General features: G+C 41.9%; 1 protein-coding gene across 1 annotated transcript in view; it reads right to left on the reverse strand.

The window, feature by feature from the left end:
* Positions 1-181: 181 nt before the first annotated feature.
* Positions 182-26,395, reverse strand: part of ERCC4 (ERCC excision repair 4, endonuclease catalytic subunit) — a 127,297-nt gene continuing 101,083 nt past the window's right edge. Inside the window, exons 8-11 of the mRNA XM_082262483.1 lie at positions 7,007-7,595; positions 5,278-5,370; positions 4,972-5,084; positions 182-1,000 (exon numbers count right to left, since the gene is read on the reverse strand). Coding sequence (XP_082118609.1) covers positions 270-1,000; positions 4,972-5,084; positions 5,278-5,370; positions 7,007-7,595 — 1,526 coding nt within the window. The 3' untranslated portion in view covers positions 182-269. The remainder of the gene's footprint in view (positions 1,001-4,971; positions 5,085-5,277; positions 5,371-7,006; positions 7,596-26,395) is intronic.

Genomic DNA, 26,395 nt, shown 5'->3' on the forward strand with positions numbered 1-26,395 from the left:
AAAAAAAAAAAAACTCATCCATGGCCAGCTTTAGGTTTAGCAAATAACTTGGGGCGCAGACAGAAGGAAAAAACTGGTAATACAGAAAAAGAAAAGCGGTTACATGTAACAGGTGCTGATTACATCGGCTAGATAAGGTTCTCTTTGTTTTGAGCTCTTTTTGCAAGTAGGTCTAAAAATTCATCCATTTCCTAATAAAAATTGAAATTTCACACAAAAAAGTAAAATTCAAGTATTTTTTAAATATATAAATAATAAGCTATTGCATATTAACGTTTAGCTTTCCCGTGAGAAACAGCTTCTGTGTAGGATGCGTGAATGAAGTCATTAAGCTGTTTTGCTGCGTTTGAGTTGCCGAGAATTTCAGTCAGTTTCTCTAAAGACAGCGTTGTCAGTTCAGCTATGTTCTTTACATGATTCATTATGGCCCTGCAATTCTTGGCATTGACCCCTGGCATTTTCAGAAGGAAATCCTGAGGGCCTGGATTGTACTTGTCAGATTCTGGTAGAGTTTCAGAGTCTGCAGTTATACCCATTGCAGTTGCAGCATCAGGCTGGGCTCGGTTCTGCTTCAACTCCTCAAAAAGTTCTGCGGTGGCGTACGGTGAAGGACACCAAAGGATGCGCAATCTTGGAAAGTGGAGAGTAAGGAGGGTGAGTTTTGATGTTATGTCATTCACAGAAATCTCCTGGTGGATTGAACTTCTTGATGTGAGAGAAAACGGCTTATTAGGGTCAAATTCAATTAAAAGAATAGGCCGCTTGTAGTAACGACACATGGAAACACACTGCGTATAGAGACGCCCGTTATTGAGAGATCCAATCAGATCGCTTATACTTTTTCTCTCTACACAAATATCTGGTGTGAGAATGTAATCCCCCACTTCCAATGTGACAGGTTCTATATCAATACCGCGTCTGTGGATCAGAGATGGCAGTTCACTCCGAAATTCCCGCATGTCTACAATTATGTTTTGCTGCAAGGTTTTCTGCTGGCCACCTAAACAAAGAGCCAAAAAAGGACCATTGTTAGAGAAGAATTTGTGTGAGATGCATGCAAGTCAGACAATGCCTTAAATTACTCTGTTATTTAGTTTAGTCCACCACATCAAATATTATTTAGAAGTCCTTTTCAATTCCCATGAACACAGTGATAGATAAATCCAACCCAATTCCTAATGTTATAAGTAATTATAGTGCCCCTTTCCTATTATTTAGTGTTTGGTACCTATGCACATTCAAATTGTTAATGATAAAAAAGTTGTATATGGCAATAGGAATTGTCCTACTCTCACATTAGGATCAGGGTGACTAATTTTATATTTCCAACTACCTTACTTATTAGGTGTGAAATTCTTGGCAACGTGTTTTAGAATTTCAGAATATATGTATGCAACAAAAAGCACTTGACACACTGGGGTCTATTCGCCCTGATGATGGCAGAGGCATGCCCACGAAACACGTTAGGAGGGACTTCTGGAACATATCACTTTCGCCATCTTAGAACGCAGTTGGAACGCAAATCGGCATTTCCACGCTGTTTTAATGCCGGAATTTCTTCTCAAAATTGTAAGTGAGATTTTACCTTTACTTTAATACATTTTAAAAATACTACACCATGAGAGGTACCTCTTTTACCTCCCTCTTTATGCAAGCCCTACATTGAGAGTTTAAAAGCGCAGGAGTGCCGTTATTTCTGGTCTGGCTCGGAACACCCTCTTAACATTTAAATCTTTGACATGATGCAAGTGAATAATAGAAGAACCAATAATCAAAAAATAGTGCTGCGCCAGATATAACAATACACTCCCTCTGTGAATAAATAACAAAAAGATCATATGAATAAATATAAAAAAGATATATCCAAGTGAACAAAGGTCATAAATTCATGTGACAAAATTCATACATTCATGTGGAAAAGATATCAAATAAAAAGTGTTTAGATATTGCAAATAAAGTGCATCTGTGCAAAAAGTCCCAATGACAATTAAATCTACAGGATCCAGAAGATTCCCTGCAGTTCCAAACACCTCCGTGGTGAGCAATCTGGTGCTTCTATAACCACCACCAATAAGCAGTCAAGCCTCTCACCTTCCTATCTGACCCAAGAGTCATCACCTATGGGTCAGATAAAGCAGTTCCCTTCCGGGATATGGATGGATGAGTCAAATAGAGGATTTTGCAGCTGACAGGCTATCCACAGGGACCAGGCCAGATCACTCAGAAATGGCGTTTATTAGAATAAAAAAGCAGACTCACAAAAACAGCCGTGAAAGCTGTAGCAGCGGTTCAGTTAGAGCAGGCGGAGACGTTAAGAGTCATCACGTCTCTGCCTGCTCTTACTGAACCGCTGCTACAGCTTGTATGCCTGATGGTGTCCCTTCAAACATATAGGAGTGATCTGGTCTGGTCATATATGTTTCCACAGGGACCAGACCAGATCACTCATATATGTTTGAAGGGACACCATCAGGCATGCAAGCTGTAGCAGCGGTTCAGTAAGAGCAGGCAGAGACGTGATGACTCTTAACATCTCTGCCTGCTCTAACTGAGCCGCTGCTACAGCTTGCACGGCTGTTTTTGTGAGTCTGCTTTTTTATTCTAATAAACGCCATTTCTAAGCATACAGAGAGCATTAGATCCTCTTTTTTTCTCCCATGCGATTATACCTGATGGTGTCGCTTCAAACATATATGAGTGATCTGGTCTGGTCCCTGTGGATAGCCTGTCAGCTGCAAAATCCTCTATTTGACTCATCCATCCATATCCCGGAAGGAAACTGCTTTATCTGACCCATAGGTGACTCTTGGGTCAGATAGGAAGGTGAGAGGCTTGATTGCTTATTGGTGGTGATTATAGAAGCACATGATTGCTCACCACAGAGGTGTTTGAAACTGCAGGGAATCTTCTGGATCCTGTGGATTTAATGGTCACTGGGACTTTTTGCACATATGCACTTTATTTGCAATATCTAAACACTTTTTATTGGATATCTTTTCCACATGAATGTATGAATTTTGTAACATGAATTTATGACCTTTGTTCACTTTGGTATATCTTATTTATATTTATTCATATGATCTTTTTGTTATTTAATCACGGAGGAGAGTGTAGTGTTATATCTGGCGCAGCACTATTTTTTGATTATTGATTTGGGTTGAGAAGTGAAAACACAGTGAGTGAGAGCTGCCGGAGTTTTCTTATTTATTTCACTTAATTTATTTTGTATACAGAAGTTGCGCTGATAGTTTCTATATATTTAGATAATAGAAGAATGTTATTGAACCCACTGTTCATCAACTAAATACCAAATGCTGTTCTTGACTTCCTGTAATAGGGGTCAAGAAGTTCTATTGAGTGAGCTGTGTGCACGCATGCGGGTGGAGAGGAAACACAGTCACTTTGGTGTTGAATCATAGTGGTTTTATTTGGAGTCACTTTGGACTTTTTTCCTAAATTGTTGTAATTAATGGACATTATTTATTATTGTTCACGCTAGATGGTGACAGATCTGGCACATTCACTGTCTGTGATTTGAGCACTCACATGTTTAATAACACAGTTTATATATGAACACTCTTTTGTGAAATTGAGAGCGCGGTATTATGTCCTTTTCCCCTATTAAGGAAAGTGGATCGCATGTGGTATTTAGGTGTTTTCCCAAATTCTGCATGCGATCCTGAAAATGTCAATTTGCTATTGCTTTATGCAGTATTTACTGCATAAGGCAAAAATGCTCAGTAAATACAGAAAAAAACAGGAGTTACAGTCAATTCACAACAGAAACTAAATAAATGTGGTAAATAAGTAATTGTCCCAGCATGCGATACCTAAGGAATTGGCAGCCGCTGACACCCTTAACAACCAGTAAACAACATGGATGTTAAGGAGCGTATGGTCGCCGCGTCCATAACAACCGATGTGTCATCAGTTGACAGCTGAATGCAAAGAAAAAAATTGCGGGCATTTAAAAATTGCCAAAAAAAAAAAAATGGGGTCCCCCAAGGTCCATTCCATACCCTTATCCGAGCATGCAGCCCGGCAGGTCAGAAAAAGGAAGGGGGGGGGGGGGTGACGATGAGAGTAGTAGCCACTCTCTCTCCTTAACCATACCAGGCCACATGCCCTCAACATAGGGCAGGGGGGGCTCCCCCCCAAAGCACCTTGTTACCATGTTGAAAAAAAAAGGTCCCTTCCCGACCAAAGAAAGTTCTGCTGCCTCCTTCCAAATAAGGGGTGGAGCCATTGGGTGACCACCTCCCTCTTTTGACGTTATCGACCCAACTTGCCCCAGGACCATAAAAAAAGCACCCCCTCCCCCCATGTTGGGGATATGTGGCCTGGTATGTGGTTTTCTGACTTGCATAGCTTGGCTGCATGCTGTGATAAGGGCCTGGTATGGGTTGCTTTTTTTAAATGTATGCATTTTTTTTTCTTAATTTCCCATCGAGGAACCCCGCTGACAGCTGATGACTCATTGGTTGATAAGGACGCGGTGGCTAGCTTCTCCTTAACTACCACTACTAAAATACTGCATTACTTTATAAAATAGCGCTTGCTATTTTTGAAAAACGCTGTATGGTATCTTACCACATACTCGCTTTATGAATGGAGCCCACTGTCACTGTTCCAGTTCTATATTTTTGAAACATATTTGTACTTAGATGCTTTGATATGATACTGTACATGTGAACATAAAGGCTCTTTTATATTTATGTACAGCTGTTAGATTTTAATAAACAAAGTTGAAAAATTTATTTTGGTAATAAATCAAAAACTAATTTTTAAAAACACAAATGCTAAGTATTTAAACCTTGGGACGTAGTTTCTTTGTTAGATGAGATTTACATAGATAAGATTCCTTATAGATTTTTTAAATAGTAAAATCTATTATCTGTTGAAAATATGAAAGGTACAGGCACAGTTTACACATTGTAACAAATAGCATGGAAAGAAATGAACTAGACTGACCAGCTTTACGTGTGTCAGTAGCAGCTGAGGCTGAAGTCGCATCTCTCTGCAGATCCAGGTTTGTGTCATCTCGTCCTTCCCTTTCCTCTGGGATGACCATGCTGGCCTTTTCTCTGCAAGTGAACATGATAGTACCCAATGATGAGGCTCAAATTATTTGTCAAGAAATGCCCAAAAAATTAATATCCTGTGTAAATCTAACCCAACTCAGTCGGTAAACAATATCAAATGCATTTTGCTTCTCTCTAAACTATAATTTCAAGCATCTTTATTATTTTGTATGCTTTGTAGATAAGTATGTTTTACCTGATAAGTTGCTCAAACGCTTCTTTTTCTTTCCTGAGGGAAGTGAGATACATCTGTTCTTCTGTGGAGCCCCCATAGATGAGAAAATAAACCCTAAAATGTTCAAGAATATTTGTGAAGAGAAAAAAAAATAAAAAATTATCCTAAGAAAGAACCATATTTAATATGACATTTGATACACCAAATAAGGCCATCATATCACAATTCAGTGTATTTTACTTCTACAGAGCAAATTAAACAATTAAGTTGGCCAAAGACTGATAAAAATCTGGCCAGTTTAGAAGCGACTGGCTGAATACTGATCCATCAATGGCCAATCCTGTTCTAATGATTGACTTCTGGCTAATGGGCTTGTTGAAAAATATTCTTTTGAGCAGTGCTGCAGCCAATCGCCTGCAGTGATGAGCAGTTGTATTCTGACAGTGGAGGAGTCCCACAGTCAGAATACAACAGTGCAGTGGGACAGATTCCCACACTGACCTCGCTTGTGTAAATGGGGAAGTTTGTTCTGTTTTTTTTTTGATTAACCTACTGGAGGAATAAAAGAACTGATCAACGTTTGACCAGTTTTAGTCATGTAGGTCTTTTTTTTTCCCGAAATGCACTGGTTCTGTGCACTTCCTATTCAGTAGGAGCTACTACATTTCCCTCTCCCCTGTGCAGCTACCATAGGTGTCACAGCCTCTCACTCCCCATTCCTGCAACCTGCCTGAGAACCGGGGGGGGGGGGGGGGGGCAGCACTGGCCTATGATACTGAGGCAACTTCCCCTGAAACCAATAATGAGGCTATTTTATCCCAGTAAGAGCAGATACAGGGCTTATTTAACTATGGTGAGGGGGTAGTGCTGCTATATGTAAAGCTGCTACAATGTGATCAGATTAGTGTGCATCATGCCCCATCCATGAGGTGTATCCTTACATACAGCGGGTAAAATGAGTATTGAACACGTCACCACGCCATTCCATTTAATTACACATAACATATTTGTTTTGGTTTCTTTGTATGTATACCAACATGTGGCAAAAATTTCATGTCAATAGCACCTTTAGTGCCCATTCACACTACCGCGACTTGTCAGGCGACTGGTTAGCCTGACAAGTCGCGGTCCATGCAGTGCTACGGGAACCGTTCTAATAGGAGCGACTCAAGTCGCTCCGACTTAGAAAATAGTTCCTGTACTACTTCGGGGCGACATCGGAGCGACTTGCATTGACATTCATTATATGAAGTCCGTGCAAGTCGCGGTGCACGCGACTTCACAGGTCGCCCCCGAAGTCGTGCTGCGGTAGTGTGAACCGGCACTCAGACATATATTTACCTAGAAAAATTGGGACGTGTTTAATACTTATTTTACCCGCTCTACATAGTACACCTCAATTTAGCGGACTTTGCTAGGTGCCTGTCAGTGAATAATGTCTTCTTTCACCCAGCAGCATGACAAAAATGTACAATATGTACTTATCACAGATACATGTAGTAACGATGTACTACTCATATTACACCTGACATGTGGTGGACCTAGCAACAGATATATTTTTCAGGTTAAGTACCGCAGTACTTTTTAAGGGAAAGAGGGGTGGAGGGGGCAACAAAGGCAGCTTGGGGGTGGAGAGGGCAAGTATCTGCACTCATTTTCCAAAATAGTCCTGTGACCATGTATTTATAATATATTGTATGTATTTATAAATTGTATATATTTATAATATACATACAGGGATTTGAAGTACCTTAATGTTTTCTGCTTCACAGCTCTGTAAATTTCAAGCTGACGAACAAAGCTGAGCTCCGCATCATACAGGACGACATATCTTGGCTCTATTTCATGCAATAACCTCATCAGTGCATAGGGGTCAGTGCAGCCTTGTAAAGGATGGATGACAGTCAGGGGTTCCTTTAAGATGCCATAATAAGAGTCTGAGGGTAAATTCAATTGGAGATCTTCATATTTGGGCTCTTCTAGGCTACTTTCCATGTGAATGCTTTCCTCCTTGAATAAGCCTTCTTCCTGTTCTTTTGTCATACCATCATCATCCACTTTTCCTATCATTTGTGTTAAAGTTAATTCTGTTTTCTTACAGTTTCTCTTCTGCTTGCTTGTGCCATCTTTCACGTTCTTACTTTGCATGTTCTTCCCACCTGAAGCCAATTCCTTTTTCCTGACTGCTTTTCTGTTTTTCAGCCATACTTCTGCTGCCTTTTCATCTTTCCCGAAGGTTTTGTTGTACAGCCTCATTAAAAGTGCCTCTGCCCCCACGGTAATGTACTCTCTCAACTGAGCACATGTCCGATCATCACTGGCACAGATCAATACACGACCTGACAAGTAAACACAAACATGTCTGGAAATTTAAAACATCTCTACATTGTATATTCAAACCCATGCTGTAACAAATGGGAGAATGTTAATTTTAACTGCTAAACTCATTTTGGATGGCCGAATCCGATTTTATTTAATATAATGACTCCGCAGTTTTTATAAGATCTCACATAACAGTTTTTCACTTTATGACTTTTACAGCAGCAGTCGGAGCGAGCTCTGGGCAAGCAAAAATAATAACCCCAAATCTGTATGTACTTGTTTAAAAAAAAAAAAAAAAAAAAAAAAAAAAGGGTTTGTATATTTAATGCAGCTAGTAAAAATGCCTGGTTCAGCCCCCAAAATGTGCTCAATATATGCTTCTGCAAAGTAGGACTGAAAAAATAAGGGTAAGCAATTAAAAAAAAAAAAAACAACAACAACATGTGATCCAGTTGTGTATTCATTCTTTAAATATTGAATGCAAGTAAAATTATTTTAGATAAGTACATGAAATGTGTTTTATAAGCCTTTTATCATCTTATTCCAGGGACTAATGTTTTCATTACATTTTCAGGGATCGCCCAATGATGGTAGGAGAAAGTTGAACAAATTGGGGTAGGAAGTTCCAGAGGATGGGAGAGGCTCTGGAGAAGTCCTGGAGGAGAGCAAGAGAGCAGAAGCATGATACAGGGGCATATCAAAAAATTAGATCATCAAAAAGTTAATTCAATTCAGTAATTAAATTCAAAAAGTCAAACCCATATTTTATATAGATGCATTACACACACAGTGATATATTTCAAGCATTTCTTTCTTTTAATTTTCATGATTATAATTACAGCTAGTAAAAACCCAAAATTTTGTATCTCGGAATATTACATAAGACAAATAAAAAATGAAAGATTTTTAAATCAGAAATGTTGGCTTACTGAAAAGTATGTCAATGTACAGTATAGTATGCAGTCAATACTTGGTCGGGACTTATTTTGCATGAATTACTGCATCAATGCGGTGTGGCATGAAGGCCATCAGCCTGTGGCACTGCTGAGGTGTTATGGAAGCCCAGATTGCTTTGATAGCAGCCTTTAGCTCGTCTGCATTGTTGGGTCTAGTGTCTCATCTTCCTCTTGACAATACCCTACCGATTCTCTATGGTGTTTTGATCAGGCGAGTTTGCTGGCCAATCAAGCATAGTGATACCATGATCAGTAAACCAGATATTGATACTTTCGGCAGTGTGGGCAGGTGCCAAGTCCTGCTGGAAAATGAAATCAGCATCTCCATAAAGCTGGTCAGCAGAGGGAACCATGAAGTGCTCCAGAATTTCCTGGTAGAGGGCTGCGCTGACTTTGGACTCACTTGATAAAACAGTGGACCAATGCCAGATGACATGGCTCCCCAAATGAAAGCCTCTATGAAAGAAACCTGGGCTTCCATACCACCTCAGCAGTTCCACAGGCTGATCACCTACATGCCACGCCACATTTATGCAGTAATTCATTCAAAAGGAGCCCCAACTAAGTATTGAGTGCATACTATACTGTACATGGACATACTTCTCAGTAAGCCAACATTTATTTTTAAACAATCCTTTTTTTTCTTTATTGGTCTTATGTAATATTCTAAGTTTCTGAGATAATGAATTTTGGGTTGTCACTAGCTGTAAGCCATCATCATCAAAATTAAAAGAAAGAAATGCTTGAAATATATCACTCTGTGGGTAACACATCTATATAAAGTATAGGAGTTTCACTTTTTGAATTGAATTACTGAAATAAATTGAATTTTTGATGATATTCTCATTTTATGAGATGCCCATGTGTATATATATATATATATATATATATATATATATATATATATATATATATATATATACACATACATACATATACACGCAAAAAAAATTCCAGAGGGATTGCTGCACAAAAGAGTACTTTTAATCCAAGTATAAAATTACATACATTTGACAGTTTCGTGCTTGTATCAATAACGCCCTTCTTCAAATCGAATACATACAACTGTGGTTATACAAGACATAGCATATATATCAATTAGAACACATGGAACCAATCTCACTAAACTTGGTTCTGGGTCTTAAATTCAATATGTGTATGAATGAAACCAAGATTCCGTTTTTCGATCTTACAAAAAACAGAGAGCACATGGAGAGCACACAAGGATCACATGGAAACTCCACCTACAAACCACACCAACATTACCCACAAAACCAGTAAGAGGTGGACCACTTCATGCAGATGTCAATGCTTGTCTACAAACGTCTGCAAAAAATGCCCCAAAAACGCCTGAAAATGATACGCTCAGGTGTGAATGTAACCTTAAGGCCTTTACTGGCTAGCCATGCAGAGGAGTACTTTGATGCATGTGATGGAGCATTTTTGCATGAATATCATGGTCTTCTTGAAAGATGCAGACTTTTTTCCTGTACAACCACTAGAAGAAAGTGTCTTTTAACAACTGGTAAAGGTTTTGGTAGTGGATTTTAAGTCCATCTTCAACCGGAAAAGGTCCAACTAGCTCATCTTTAATAATACCAGCCCATACCAGTACCCTACCTCCACCTTGCTGGTGTCTGAGTTGAAGTGGAGCTCTGTGCCCGTTACTGATGCAGCCACTGGCCCATCCATCTGGTCTGTCAAAAGTCACTCATCTCATCAGTCCATAAAACCTTTAAAAAATGGTCTTCAGATATTTCTTGGCCTGGTCTTGATGTTTAAACGTATGTGTCTTGTTCAGTGGTGGTCCGGTTTCAGCTTACCTTGCCTTGGCCATGTCTCTAAACACTTTGTACTTCTGGGCACTCCAGGTAGGTTGCAGTTCTGGAATTTGACAGTACTGGAGGATAATGGGTTCCTGGTTGCTTCATGTGTGATTCTTCTCAAATCTTTGGAAGTTAATTTGCATCTTTCTTTCTCTCAACACATTTCTTGTAACCCTGTTGACTATTTGCAACAAAATGTTTGATGGTTTTGTGATCACGCTCCAATATCTTAGCAATTTTAGGAATGCTGCATCCCTCTGAAAGACTTTGTACAATTTTTGACTTTTCAGAGTCAGTTAAATCTTTTTTTTGGCCCATTTTGCCTGAGGAAAAAAATCTGCCTAATAATTATGTGCACGTTGATATAGGGTGTTGATCTCTTTAGGCCACACCATCTCTCATTACACAAATACACATCACCTGATATGCATAAATCCAATAAGCATTGAAGTTTTTACAGCTTGGAGTTGGACAATATGCATAAAAAAACTGGATTTCTGACTTACCCTAAAATCTATTTCTCTGATGTTCATTAATGGACACAGCTCCTGATTCTTCTTAACCATTGGGTTATGCTGCCCCCTACAGGAGTAGGACACTAGGCAGGAAAAAAACTTGACTATGCCTATGGGGCAGTCCCAGGGGGTATACTCCCACTTCCTGCTATAGGTACTCAGTTTTGTTACAAGAGGTGTCAGAAGAAAAAAAAAAACAACTCCATAGATGGACGGGTGCTGTGTCAGTCAATGAACATCAGAGAAATGTATTGTATGGCAAGTCAAAAATCCCATTTTCTCTTTAGTTCATTGACGGACACAGCTCCTGATTCTTCTTAACTATTGGGATGTCCCAAAGCAGTGTCAAACATGAGGGGTGGGAAACAGCAGAAAAAAATTCCCAAGGCTAACCATAGCCAACCAGGTAACACTGGAGCTTAACCATAAACAATTGGAGCTCACCTGAAAAAACAATATACCCTCAAAGAGGACCAGGTCCTCTAAACAGCAGCCAGCAAAAACCTTGCAGCCAAAAGAAGCATTCGCATGATGCCAACACAGCCACTTTACAAAAACTTTGTAAAAGCGTGCACCGACGACCAGGTGGCCGCCTTGCAAACCTGCGTCACTGATGCTTGATAACGGAAAGCCCAGAAGACACTAAGCGCCCTAGTAGAGTGCTCCAAAACAGGGAAAGGAGTCACCTGACCCCTGATGCAATAGACCTGAACCCCCATCTGATCCAACTGGAAATGGTCGCAGAAGAAGCGGACAGTGGCTGGGTAATGGTGAAGTGAGGTGGAGGTTAGCATGAGCTCCTGGCCGCTCCCTCCCTGAGTGTACGATCAAGCCAGATCCCAGTATGAGAGCAAATACAGCCGAAAAGCCCTCAAGGTATGCCAGCTAAAAAGCTCAGAGCCCAGGGAAGCACCTGCCAAACACGAGCGCAGACCCGCATACAGGAGGGGAGAACTGCGGGAGAGATAGGACGCTACTTTACCGACATTGAGAGTAGAATACGGCGCTCCAGAGCTCCCCAAGAGTGTGAGTGAGGGAGAGGAGATTGGCGAGAGCATGGCGATAGGACAGCCGAAACGAGCACCATTAGGGAAGATCCCTACAACAAGTGAACCCCCGGAGACCCTGGAGAGTGAGATAGGGGGAATTCAGAAGATGGAGAAGGGAGTCCGAGATACGGTGACACAACAGACCCAGAGGACCCCTATGGAGGGAGATACACAAGAGGTGGCGGTGGGAACAGAGCAAGGTGGTGGGATGGCGCCCACACACAAAATAACGAGTGCTGTAAACCTGGAACCAGACATGTGGGCATTATTAAGATCACTACCAACCAAATCCGATATTGAAATTATGATGATGAAAATGGAGGAAACACATCGGCGTGAAATGCAGGAATTGCGCAAGGAAGTACGTGGTATTTCGGACAAAGTGATTTCTGGAGAGAAGATTGTAACAACTTTATCTCGCAGATTTTTAGATGTTGAAAAATCCCAGGAAGAATATGTGGACACGGTGGCCTCTATGCAGTTAAGGATGGAAGATTTAGAAGATCGGAGTCGCCGGAACAATCTTAGGGTGAGAGGGCTGTCGGAACAAGTGAAAAGAGAACAACTCCAGGAAACGGTAAGAGATATTTTCTCTATAATAATAGGTCTTGACAATACCACTACCGTAGTACTGGATAGGGTCCATAGAGCCCCGGGACTTAAAGCGGAGTTCCGGGCACAGATCTCATTTTTTGCTGAACATACCCCCGGGACAGTCAGGGCTAGCACATTCCACAATGGCTAGCCTCTGATCTGTCCCGGTTCGCACTTACCTGCAAGAAGAAATACTTACTTTGAAAATTTCTTCCACAGCGTTTCCATCTCTCTTGTGGGCAGCTGAAGCCGGCGCGGTCCTCTTCGGTGTCTTCTTCCGCATCTTCTTCTCCCAGAATGCGCCGCACCGGCCCCTCTCGTCACTTCCGGTGCGGCGCCGCATTCCTAAACAGCTTCTGGGCATGCCCAGAAGCTGTTTAGCAGGGGAATGCGGCGTCGCCCGGAAGTGACGTGCGGGGCCGGTGCCGTCGCATTGATTCCTGGGAGCGATGACGTTCAGCTCCCAGGAATCATCGCGAGGCAGGAAGTGACGGGGTGAGCCGCGGCGCTGGAGGAGGAAGTACCCTGAGGTGAGTATTTACGATCTTCGATTACAAGGTGAGTGTACAAAAAAAAAAAAAAATAACTATCCAATTCCTTTTCAGGTTATGTGTAGCTAGCGGAGGGGCACAAAAAAAAAAATACCGATTTTGTGCCCGGAACTCCGCTTTAAAATGGCTGACTCCGATAGACCAAGAGATGTTATCTGCCGGGTACATTATGTTTCTCAAAGAGAAGAGATCATTAGGAAGGCATGGTTGAAGGGCTCTATTGAACATAATGGGGCCAATATTAAAATATTACCGGATCTGTCCAGTGCCACACTTCCTGGCAGGGCTATAGTACGCCCAATATTGGAAAAGGCCAAGTTACTGGGATACACGTATCATTGGGGTTACCCGTTAATGGTCACATTTCATAAGGATACCACATACTACACCTTGCGCTCTAAGTATTCAAACATGGACTGTTTGAATACTTAGGTACAGAAGAAATACAAGTAGCCAAGTGGAGGGCAACATTACCCCAATATCTGGAAAAAAAAAATCCATAGAAGAAAAGAAGCCAGGAAGCATGGAAATTAAGGAGGACTCTTGCGGAAATAGAAGTATTGGTTCCAAGATGGACATTTAATTACGTTCTCGCAATAGACGCTTAAATAGGATTCCTTTTTTTTTTCTTTTTTTTTTTAACCTTGAATCCAAATTATTCTTTTCATTTTTTTCTTTACACCTCTCGGCTCTGATCTTTCCTCCTTATCTCTTCTCGAAGTTTAAAGGAGGGAGGGGGTAGGAATAGGATACTATATGGATACGAGCGAGATAGGGGGAATGGCAAGTTATAAGATGATTGTTAATTGCCCTACCCCTCTCCCCTTCATTTTTTTCTCTTTTTTTTTTTTTTATACAGGGGTTATTGTCTATTGAGATTGTGGTATGGGTGATCTTATACTTTGGAAAATGAGATGGAATCTCAAAAAGAAAGAAAAGGAAAAGAGAAAGAGAAGAAAAAACTTCTCTCTTCTTGTTTTTTTTTTTTTTTTTGTCGTGTGTCCTCAGAGAGAGGGAAGGATGGGAATTGTTTTGTCTCCCCCTTATATCTGCTCCCCTTTGTTTTTTCTTTTTGACTATCTCTCTCCCCTAGGAGGAATTTATAGTTACATAGTTAGTGAGGTTGAAAAAAAGACATCAGTCCATCCAGTTCAACCTATGATGTGCGTGTGTGTGTTTTCTGTTAACCGTACATTGTATACCCCTGTATGTTGTGGTCTCTAAGGTGCCCATCCAATAGTCTTTTGAAACTATCAATGCTTCCTGCTGATACGACTGCTTGTGGAAGAGAATTCCACATCCTTACCGCTCTTACAGTAAAGAACCTCTTACGCATTTTAAGGTTAAACCGCCTTTCCTCTAGTTTTAGTGAGTGGCCACGTGTCTTATTGTATTCTCTTACTCTGAATAGTTTGTTCCTTATGCTAGGGTCGCCAGTACAGTATTTGTACATTGATATCATATCCCCCCTCAATCGTCTCTTCTCAAGAGAGAATAGGTTCAGTGCTTGTAGTCTTTCCTCATAGCTGATGTCCTCCATTCCCCTAATTATTTTTGTTGCCCTTCTCTGGACTCTTTTCAATTCCAGCACATCCTTCCTGAGGACCGGTGCCCAGAACTGGACAGCATACTCCAGATGTGGCCGGACCAGAGTCTTGTAGAGCGGGAGAATAATCTCTTTATTTCTGGAGTGAATCCCCTTTTTTATACATCCCAGTATTTTGTTGGCTTGGCATTGCATGCCACTGCCAAGCCTGTTGTCTACCAGTACCCCCAAGTCTTTTTCCATCCTAGACTCACCCAGAGGTTCCCCCCCTAGTGAGTAGCTTGCTTTCTGGTTTCTGGCCCCCAAGTGCATTACTTTACATTTTTCAACATTAAACCTCATCTGCCATGTAGTTGCCCACCCCGTTATTTTGTTCAGGTCCGCTTGTAAGGTTTCCACATCCCGCATAGAAGATATTGGCAAGCTTAGTTTAGTATCATCCGCAAATACTGAGATTGTACTAGATATCCCCTCCTCTAGATCAATTATGAATAAATTAAACAGGACTGGTCCCAGGACAGAACCCTGGGGGACCCCACTTTCCACCCGCCCAATCCGAGTACTCCCCATTAATCATCACCCTCTGGACTCTCCCCTGGAGCCAGTTCTCTATCCAGGTACTCACCTTATGGTCCATACCTACCTTCCTTAGTTTGTACAGTAAGCGTGTGGGGAACGGTGTCAAAGGCCTTTGCAAAGTCCAGATACACCACATCCACAGGCTTTCCTTTATCTAGGTGGCAGTAGTAAAGGAAATAGCTTTATCTAGGAACCGATTAACGAGAGTGAGAGAGGAGGGAAGCACCTAGACATAGCCCTAGACACAGTTATTTATTTCACGGATACACACATCTGAGATAATGGACACTTAAAGCGGAGTTGCACCCTGGGAATACATTTTTTAATAAAAATACCCCCGGGACAGTCAGGGCTAGTGCATTCCACAATGGCTAGCCTCTGATCTGTCCCGGGTTGCACTTACATTTTAGGAGAAATACTTACCTTGAAAAAGTATTGTCCAGCGCTGCCATCTCAGGTGTGGGCAGCTTGAAGCCAGCGCGATCCTTTTCTGCGTCCTCTTCCGTCTTCTTCGGTCCCATGATGCACTGCACCGGCCCCGCCGTCACTTCCGGTGCGCACGTGTCATCCCTCCACAGCTTGTGGGCATGCCCAGAAGCTGTTTAGAAGGGAATGACGCGCGCGCACTGGAAGTGGCGGCGGGGCCGGTGCAGGCGCATTAATTCCTGGGAGCGATGACGTTCAGCTCCCAGGAATCATTGCAAAGCCAGGAAGTGACGAATCGCCGTGGCCGCCCAGGGGAGGAAGAAGGAAGTAAGGTAAGTATATTTTCTTCTATACGAGGTAAGTAAAAAAAACAAAAAATTGCCATTATCCATTTGTTTTTCAGGTGACCCGGAGCGAGAAGATGGAGGTAAGTATAAATTTAGGGTGGAACTCCACTTTAAGACACTTAGGCCTTGCGCCCTTTTTTTGATATTATATAGGTACACAGATGCACATATTTAAATTATGGATGTCTTTTACTCTTCCTTTTTTGGGGTAGGAGGGGATATCCTCTTTCACGAGGGGTTTCTTTTTTTGGGTATATGTAGAGACAAGGGAGAGAAGGGAGAAAAAAAGGAAAGGAAACACCAGGCACTATTAAAGGTTTTTTTCACATATTTTTCTCCTTTTTTTTTTGGAAGGGGGCACGAATTCACATTTGATTTGTTGGATTGGTTTGTTTGTTTTTATTAACTTTATTTTTCTTATTATAAAATTTTGTTTGGAGTGGTGAGGGGACAGTATTTATATATATTCTTTTTTTTTTTTTTTGTGTCTAGGGGTCTGAGTGAATTTAAGATTATAGTATTTTTTTTGTAAATCAATTTTTATTGAAAAGATAGGAAAATAGTAACAATACATGCAAACATTGTAAACAGAGGTCCATTCTTAGTTGAGCACGTACAATACCAACAAGTGAGAAGTAGCGAGAATTGTTTTTGTAGAAGTGCCGGTTTCATACATAAAAAGAGAAATACAATGAAAAGAGCACACAACGTGCACTCACTCAAAACTGAGCTTGTAATAGGGATTAGCTTAGATTTTATGGAAAGCGAGCTCCCACCCCCATTGGGTACACACTGTGGGAGCACCGTCTCCATACTCTTATTTCTCAGACACAGATGTCGCCACCACCTGTGTGACTCCCTATCACAATCGTCATGGGAATGTTAATATCTTGTAGTTATCAAGAACGACCAAACAAACTATGGACAGGGGATGGGGTAAAGGGAGGGATAGGGCAGGGGGGGGAGGGATAGGGCAGGGGGGGGGAGGGGAATTTGCCACCGGTGCAATAATCATGCATCTGATAATAGTATGCTAATGTATCATATCATGAGAAGAGATTACACATTTAGTCAGGGGGTTGATCAATCCAAGATTTCCACTGTTTCTTGAAAATGTCTGCCTTCCTAAGTTTGAAGGCGAGCATCTTTTCCATTTCGTACTGGAGGGCTACTCTATTCTTAACCTCTGCCAGGCATGGAGGGCTAGTAGTCCTCCATTTGGCTGCTATTGCTATTCTGGTAGCAAACAAAATATGCGCCAATACCTTCCTGGGACCAGGAGGATAGGAATCCAAACCTAGCCCCAGCAAGGCTAACTCAGGTGTTGGGTGGCAAAGCATTCCCAATAGTCGGGAAGCCCAGTTTAAAACTACTTTCCACATGGGTTGGACCACCGGACAGCTCCAGAATACATGTAATATATTACCTTGCATTTGGCACTCCCGCCAGCAGAGGGGGGAGCATTTCTTATCCATAGCATGGAGTCTAGCTGGAGTCATATAGTATCGATGAAATAGCTTCTGGGAGTTGTCCCAGTGGTCCACACATGCCGAAGATGAACGGCTATACTGGAACGCTTTCACCCACTGTGAAACATGGAAGGATTGGCCCAATTCTATTTCCCATTTTAGAATGGTAGGGGTTTTGCGTAAAGGAGGTTGGTAGTTGAAATATCTATAGCAAAGTGAGATACCTTTAACAGTGGGACGGGATTTAGCAATAAGGAATTCCCAAAGCCTTTTTGGTATAGGGGTAATTTTTGAAGCGTGGTCCCTGCTATAGGCTGAAATCTGGAACTTAGTTAACATGTCAAGGGCCGATTGGGGCTGGATTAATCGCTCGGAGAAGTGAAAAGCCCTCCTTCTCCAATGCAGAGTCGAAACTCCCGGAACGAGTAAATCATACGCAGCTAGGGGGGTATCAGGTTAGACACATTCCTCGTCACCGAAGGTTTGACTAAGGAGATGGGTCCACGCCTATAAAGTAGCTTGAATGGTAGGGTAAGATGGAACTTTAAGTTTATGTAGCATACTAGCTGCAGAAGTTAGAGCATGCAGGTTTTTACCAGGGGAAACTTGTCTTTCAATCTGATTCCATAAGTTATCTTCTTGGTGTACAAACCAATAGCGGGCTTGTGCCAGTACTGCTACTCTATAGTACGCTTGTGCATTAGGGAGACCTACTCCCCCTAAATTGTGGGGTTTATAGAGAGTGGTCAAGGCTATCCTAGGTGGCCTCCCATCCCAAATAAACTTCCGCAGTTGAGATGCTAGTTTATTGAAAAATATTTGGGGGATGGGAAGTGTCCTGAAAAAATATAATAACTTCGGAAGGACCTGCATTCTGTATGCAGCAATTCTGCCCAGCCAGGAGAGATGGACCTTCCTGATTTGGGAGAATTCATCCGCAATGCTATCCAATAACGGCAGGAAGTTATAGTCATACAATTTTGCGACCGGAGAAGTAAGTTGGACACCCAAATATGTTATCGAGGGAGCTTCCCAGTTGCATGGAAACACAGCTTTAAGATTGGATATGTCAGCAGACGGAATTGAGATCGGAAGAGCATAGCATTTGGCAGTGTTAATCTTATAATATGAAATTTGACCGAATAGTCGAACAATTGATTGTAGTGCAGGTAACGATACAGTGGGGTCAGTCAGGGTCAAAATGATATCGTCAGCAAAAAGTCCCAATTTGTGTTCAGTTCGACCAACTTTTATACCTTTGATGGTAGGGTTGGACCTAATGGCTTCTGCCAGTGGTTCTATAGCCAGGGAAAAAACGATTGGGGAGAGGGGGCATCCCTGCCTCGTGCCATTTGTCAGGGTGAATGCATCTGACAGGATCCCATCTGTGAGGACTCTCACCGAAGGTGTAGTATAAAGGGCCATAATAGCCAAATGAATGAACCCATGAAACCCAAACTTAGTGAGAGTTTTGGACAGATAGCCCCAATGGACCCTGTCAAAGGCCTTTTCGGCGTCCAGCGCCAAAAAGACCGTTGGAGTGGGGTGTTCCTCAAAATTATAGTATTTTTATAGTCTTTTGGGGAAGATGATGGAGGATGATGGAGAGACGGGAGGGGGCGGGAGAATGATATCTTGAAAGGTGATATGATAAGGGGGATGGAGGTTAATATAATAAATATAATATAATACAGGCAAAATGTGCTGGAAAATAATAAATAAATAATTTAAGAGTCATGTGATCGGGTCAGGTCCAGGGAGGGAGAGGGCTGAATCTTGCTTCGCGATTGCCTCAGCCACGGACCTAATTAGGTAACCACACACGACACTAGAGGGTGTTGTGTGTGTTGGAATAACTAGTTGTTATATAGTGAAGGGAGGGTGGGATAAGTTTGGGTTTTTGGGGTTTCTTTCTCCTTTTTTTTTTCCCCTCCCTTTTTCTTCCCTGTCTCCCCCCCTTACTTCCGGGTTTAAATGGCAAATATAAAGATTATGACTTTGAATGTAAGGGGTCTAAACACACCTGAGAAGAGACATATGTTACTAAATGATCTGAGACGCTCTCAAATAGACATAGCACTAATACAGGAGACACATTTTAAAGAAAATAAAGTACCTATATTCAGAAATAAAAATTATCCGTGGGGATACCATTCGACGAATAGAGAGGCGAAATCAAAAGGGGTATTGATCCTTATTGCCAATAGACTACCATGGACCCTGCATGAAACACAAATAGATCTAGAAGGGAGATATGTTTTTGTTAAGGGAGCAATTGGAGAGGTGAAGTTAACGTTGGCAAACATATATGCCCCTAATTACAATCAAGATACTTTCCTAACGAGGGTCCTGAACGAATTATCCGATTTTGTTGAAGGACAACTAGTATTGGGAGGAGATATAAACACCCCTCTAAACCCCTTGATGGACACTTCAGTAGGACGTTCTTCAAATCCCCCACGTACCGGTAAACGTATAATTCAAGAACTATATAAACATCAACTCGTGGACGCATGGCGTCTTAACGCATCCCGGTGAAAAAGATTATACTTTTTATTCATCTGTACACGGAATATACACAAGAATAGATTATTTCCTTATCCCCCATAGACAGTTGCATGCAATAAAAAATATAGAGATTGGAAATATAACATAGTCAGATCATGCACCAATTATTTTACAGTATTCACTCTCTGAAACTCTGTCCTTTGGGAGTTGGTTCTGGAGATTGAATGAGAGCCTCTTACAGAGAGCCTCTTACAGACAACGGAAATCCTCAGGGATGTAACAGAGGAATTAAAATTTTATTTTCAAACAAATGAGACATCGGGAGGAGATCCGGGTATTCTGTGGGAGGCTCATAAAACTGTAATACGGGGGTTGTTGATTAAGCATGGGTCGAGGATAAAAAGGGAGAGGGAGAAACAAATGGTAATATTATTCACATCCTTACATGAGTTAAGAGAATAATCACAAAAGGAATCCTATGACCAACACGGAGACAGAAATGAATAAGGTGCGAAAACAAAATCACAGACCTGTTAAGTTATAAAGCTAAAGCATCTCATCAATAGGTTTACGAATCAGGAAATAAGTGCGGGAAACTGCTAGCCAAAGCAGTAAAGGACATGAAATTGGCTACATATATACCTCAAATTCTAACATCTAAGGGTAGCAAAACATCATTGCCTAGACAGATTACCCAGGCCTTTGGAGACTATTACTCCTCCCTATATAATTTAACAGATCAATCACCATCTATAATACAGATGGAGGAATATATAGCCTCAGCTCAAATGCCTAAATTGTCGGAGGAAATTAGCAGGGAACTGGATTCACCAATAGAATTAATAGAATACAACAAGCTTTGAATATGATTTAGACTGGAAGGGCGCCGGGGCCGGACGTCTTTACCCTTCAGTATTACAAGGTTTTTTCCCCGATTTTAGGACCATATTTGTTAAAATGATTTAATGATGTTGGCCGAAGACCAGTTTTCTGCAAAGATACGTTGAGAGCACATATTACGGTGTTACCTACAGAGGATAAAGATTTAACGTTATGCGGAAGTTACAGGCCTATATCACTTCTTAACACAGATTTAAAACTATTTACTAAAATAATAGCATCCCGATTAACCCAACACTTACAATCTTGGATCCATTTAGACCAAGTGGGTTTTATAAATAATAGAGAGGCGAGAGATAATACTACAAAAGTATTGAATTTATTATTCGAAGCAGACAGATCAAAAACTCCACGTGTTTTTTTAGGCACAGACGCAGAGAAAGCGTTTGACCGTGTTAATTGGAAATTTATGTTATCAACCCTTAAATATATTGGCTTGGGTAGTACCATGATACAAAAGGATCTCATCTATATATTCTGATCCATCAGCACAGGTGAAAGTGAATGGGATTTTATCAGATCCCTTCAGTATTAAAAATGGGACGAGACAGGGATGTCCTTTATCCCCTATTCTTTTTATACTCTCCCTGGAACCATTATTATGTAGAATAAGACAAAATTCAGACATTCAGGGTGTTTTGATGGGGAAAGAACAGCATTAAATTTCCACGTATGCAGATGATTTATTATTTACAATAATAAACCCGTCAATATTGTTACCAAATCTTATTAGAGAATTTGAACAATATGGTGCCATATCCAACTTAAAGATAAACTTTAATAAGTCACAGGCTATGGGTATAAGATTATCTAGTAGCTCTTTACAGATGCTAAAGCAGAACTTTAAATTTAAATGGACAGATAAGGTGGTAAAATATCTGGGGACGTATAGAACGGTCAACTCTGCTTTAATATATGAACTAAATTTTAGGCCCCTTTTGATTTCAACTCGCATTAAATTGGAAAAATTGAATACAGGCCTACATTCTTGGCTAGGTAGGTGTAATCTTATTAAGATGTCTATACTACCTAGATTTCTATATCTTTTTCAGATACTACCCATTAAGATCCCAATTTATTATTTTAAACAAGTAAACTCAATATTTACAAAATTTATCTGGGCGAAAAAGAAACCTCGGATATCACGACAGTTACTTACTCTGCCAAAAAAATATGGAGGAGCAGCAATCCCAGATATCCATAAATATTACTAGGCTTTACACGTTAGGAGGCAAATTGATTGGTGTCGACATGGTGAAACAAAGTTATGGGTGAAAATGGAACAGACAAATACATTGATCCCCTTGGAAAGGGCATTATGGTGTTATGAGAATTTACCGGCAGAACTAAAAACACACCAATTGATTGGGACGACTCTAAAAATATGTTCACAAATTTGCTTTCAGAATGAAATTACTACTTATGATTCACCATTGTATCCTATAATAGGGAACCCACGATTTAACATGGGCCTAGAAGCGCAACCTTTTAGAAGCCTCGGTAAATCGGGATGTTACCAAGCTTCTCATTTTTTGAGAGAGAATAAGTGGCCCTCTCTGGAGACATTAATGGATGAAGTAGATGCGTTTAGACTCCCTTTCTGGAATGCACTCCAACTTTATCATATCTTCAGATCAATCCCTAACCCACAGAAGTATAGACGTCAATTAACGGCATTTGAAGAATATTGTTCAGACTCAGGGAATATAGCTCATGCATTAGCTAAAATATATAATTTGAAAAATTTACCTAGGGTAGAATATCAATTGCCTTATTTTGATAAATGGGAAAGGGAGTTATCTTTTGCCTTCTCCACGGAGCAGAGACAACAAATAATTAGTCGTGATTTTACATCGTCTATATGCACTAAATTTCAAGAATTAAACTTTAAAATTTTGACAAGGTGGTCATATAAATTACATATAATACTACATAAAATAGCGACAAATAATTCTGATAGATGTTGGCGATGCGCGGTGGAAGAGGGCACATTAATACATATTTTTTGGTCTTGCCCTAAATTATCAAATTACTGGAAAAGAGTCAGAGAGATAATGCAAAAGTTTTCAGAAGTGGAGATACCAGAAGACCCGGCCTTTTTCCTTTTACAATTGAGTGGGATTCCAGGGAAGAGATATAGAGGATCTTTATTATGCCATATGGCAAATGCAGCTAGATCTTGTATCCCTCTCAATTGGAAGAAACAAGGGCCTTCAACAATAGAATGTTGGATACGTAAAGTAGAGGAAATAAATAAAATGAAAGATCTGGTTTTGACAGCCCAACATAAAAGAGGAAAATATACAGAAACATGGGGCGCCTGGAACTTGTTTATGGTATCGAACCATGGGATAGATGAGTTGGAAGAAGATATGACAGACCCTTGAGTCATAAAAAGATAACCCGGAGGGTAAGGGAGGAGATATTTACCTAACTTTTCCCTACCCAATTTTTTCGTTTTCTTTCCTTACCCCTTTCTCCCCTCCCCTTTAATTAAATTTTTTTTTTGGTTTGATTTGGGGTTGATTTGGGCTATACAGAAACTGAGAGGACTGGGTGAGAAGAGTAAATTTGAAACTAGCTGTGTAATGAACAGATAGATGTAGGAATATGTTTGAATATGACATGTTTTGTTAATTGGATTTTTTGGATTATACTGTCTCATCCAGAAACTTAAACTATATTTGGAAAAAAAAAGAAGAAGCGGACAGCCCTTTCCGAGGTCCGTCCATGAGCACAAAATAGAGTCTGACTTCCTAAAAGACTCCATAGCTGCCAAGTACATCATAATTGCCCGGACCACATCCAAGACATGCAAGGCAATCTCCTTCAGATGTTTAGGCCTGGGACATAGGGAAGGCAACACAATGTCTTCATTCAAAAGACCACTTTAGAAAGGAATGACAGACAGAGGCAAAGCACCACCTTATCCTTCTGAATCACCATAAGGTGAACGACAGGATAACGCAGTCAGATCTGACACCCTGCATGCAGAGGTGATAGCCACTAAGAGAGTCACCTTCTGGGGCAGCATAAGCAGGGAAACCTTCTGGGGCAGCATAAGCAGGGAAACCTTCTGGGGCAGCATAAGCAGGGAAACCTCCAGGGGCAGCATAAGCAGGGAAACCTCCCGAACATTTTCAAAGAGAAGCTTAAGTAGAGCTGAAAGCAACACATTAAGATTCTAGGAAGGCAACAGAGGCCGCACTGAAGGAGCCAAATGTTGGACACTCTGAAGAAAAGGTACGCACCAGGGAGTGTGTGGCCAAAGATCCTTGGAAAAAGACCACCAAAACCCGATACCTGGCCCTTGATGGTACACAAGGCCAAATTTTGTTCAACCCCCCCCCCCCCCCCCGTTCAAGGGGAAGGTTAAGATTCAATCCACCAAGAAAAAGCGAGGATGAACCCCAAGAGACTCACACCACCAAACAATGTTGTCTTCCACGTATGATGGTAGATCTTCCTAGAGGCAGATTTCCTAGATTTTAACAGCGTAGGATTCACACAAGCCTCCATCCCTCAGCACCTGGCATTCAACAGGCAAGCTGTTAAAGCCAGTGACTGTAAAGCAGCTTGGTCCTTGGGACAGCAGATCCTACCAGAGAGAAAGTCCCCCAAGGAGCATCCGCGACCAGACGTACCAGATCGGCATACCAAGACCGGTGAGGCCAGTCTGGAGCCACTAGAATGACTGGAATCCCTTCTGCCTGAATCCTGCACAGGAGTCATGGCAGAAATTTGAGAGGGCTGGAACTAATCAGTCAACCCACCTTAGAATGCCGGCTACTTACCGTGCCCCCTTGGTGATTGACAGACCCCCTGACGGACACCCCTGAAGACGATTGTCCAATGAGGCAGACAAGGTCTGATCGCTCGGAGTTCCAGTACACTAATCGGCAGTCTGGGCTCTGCCAGAGTTCAGACCCCCTGAGGACGCCTCCCAAACTAGACAGGCTGGCTTCCGTGGAGACAACTGTCCAGTACAGGGGGAGAAGGATTTTCCCTGTTGGAGAGCGAAGCCACCTCTAGAGACCATGGATCCTTGATCCATTTCACTAGAAACTCTTTAGCAGAGATCTTGTGTCGAACTGTGCAAACAGACCGCCTCAAGGGTGGACACCATCAGGTCCAGTATGCACATGCAAGCCTGGAGGGATGACTGTCTGCTGAACAACAGCAACTGAATTGACTCCTGAAATGTCTAGAGTTTTTCCTGAGGAAGAAACACTCTGGCTGAGGCCGAGTCCAGAGTCAGACCCAGAAAGTCCAGTTTTTGTGGACAGAAACAAAGCGGACTCCTGAATGTTCAGGATCCCACCGAACTCCCTCAGAGTTCACAGAGCAATCTCCAGTAGTCCATCAGAGCAGTCGGAGACTTCGCTCACAGAAGAAGATCGTCCAGGTACCCCAGTACCGCGAATCCCCGCTGACTGAAACAATGCCAACACCGGGGCCAACACTCCTGTGAAGACCCAAGGTGCGGAGGTGAGACCAAAGGTCAGCTCCACAAACTGATAATGCTCCTCATCCACGGCAAAATACGGAGGAAGCGCTGGCGACCAGTACATATTAGAATGTGCAGGTAGGTGTCCTGTAAGTGAGAAAACATCCCCCTGATGTAGGGACGCCACTATCATGTGAATGGACTCTATGCTGAACTTCTGTACTCGCATAAAGAAGCTTAGCTCCTTGAGGTCCAGAATTGGACGTACCTTGCCTTCCTTCCTGCGGACTGTAAAGAGGTTTGAGGAAAAAAACCTTGAAAATGTTCCAAAGTCGGAACCGAAACATTAACAAGTCTTGCATTGCCCCAAAGAGACTCCGTAAGCGATCTGGAGACAAGTGCAGATTGGAAGGGAAAAAAACCTTTCCGGAGGACAAGACCAAACTGGATCTCGTACCATTACCGGATAACTTTGTGGACCCACTTGTCCTGTACCAGGAAGGTCCATGGATCCGGAAACCAGGGAAGACACCCCCCCCACCCAGATACGAGTAAGGGGGCCCCTTTATCCAGAGGCAGCCTTGTCCGCATGTCTGGAAGAGCCCGCTCGTGGCTTACCAGACCAGGTCCTCTTGGAACCTCTGGTGGAGGCCCTGACTCTTGATCCCTTGTCTTGAGATCCTGAGAAACGAAGAGACCGCTTAGGAGCCGAGGAGAATGGCCCAAGTCTACGACGGGGCTCCTTGCCCTCCTTGACCCTAATGATGTCATCCAAGGAAGCTCCAAACAGGCGATCCCGAACAAGAGGGAGGAGATCAGATAAGGCCTTTTTAGAAGTCTAGTCCGCAGACCAGCATTTCAGCCAGACAATCTGAAGCCCCTGGACCAAATATTTCGCCAGCTCTGCAAAGACAGGGGGAAGCTATTCTCCCTCCAGGTCCCGGCTTAAAAGCTTAGCCCACTCCGTCACAGTTTGAAACACTGGGGCAATAGTAATTACTGGACTAATTGCCGAACTAGCCACAGCGCACATATGGCAGGCAAGAGCATTCGCCCTCCTATTAGCTGGACCTGTAAAGGTTTGGGACTCTTCAACCGGGAGGA

Source organism: Pelophylax lessonae (genome assembly GCF_965119305.1).
Source record: "Pelophylax lessonae genome assembly, chromosome: 6".
NCBI lineage: Eukaryota > Metazoa > Chordata > Amphibia > Anura > Ranidae > Pelophylax > Pelophylax lessonae.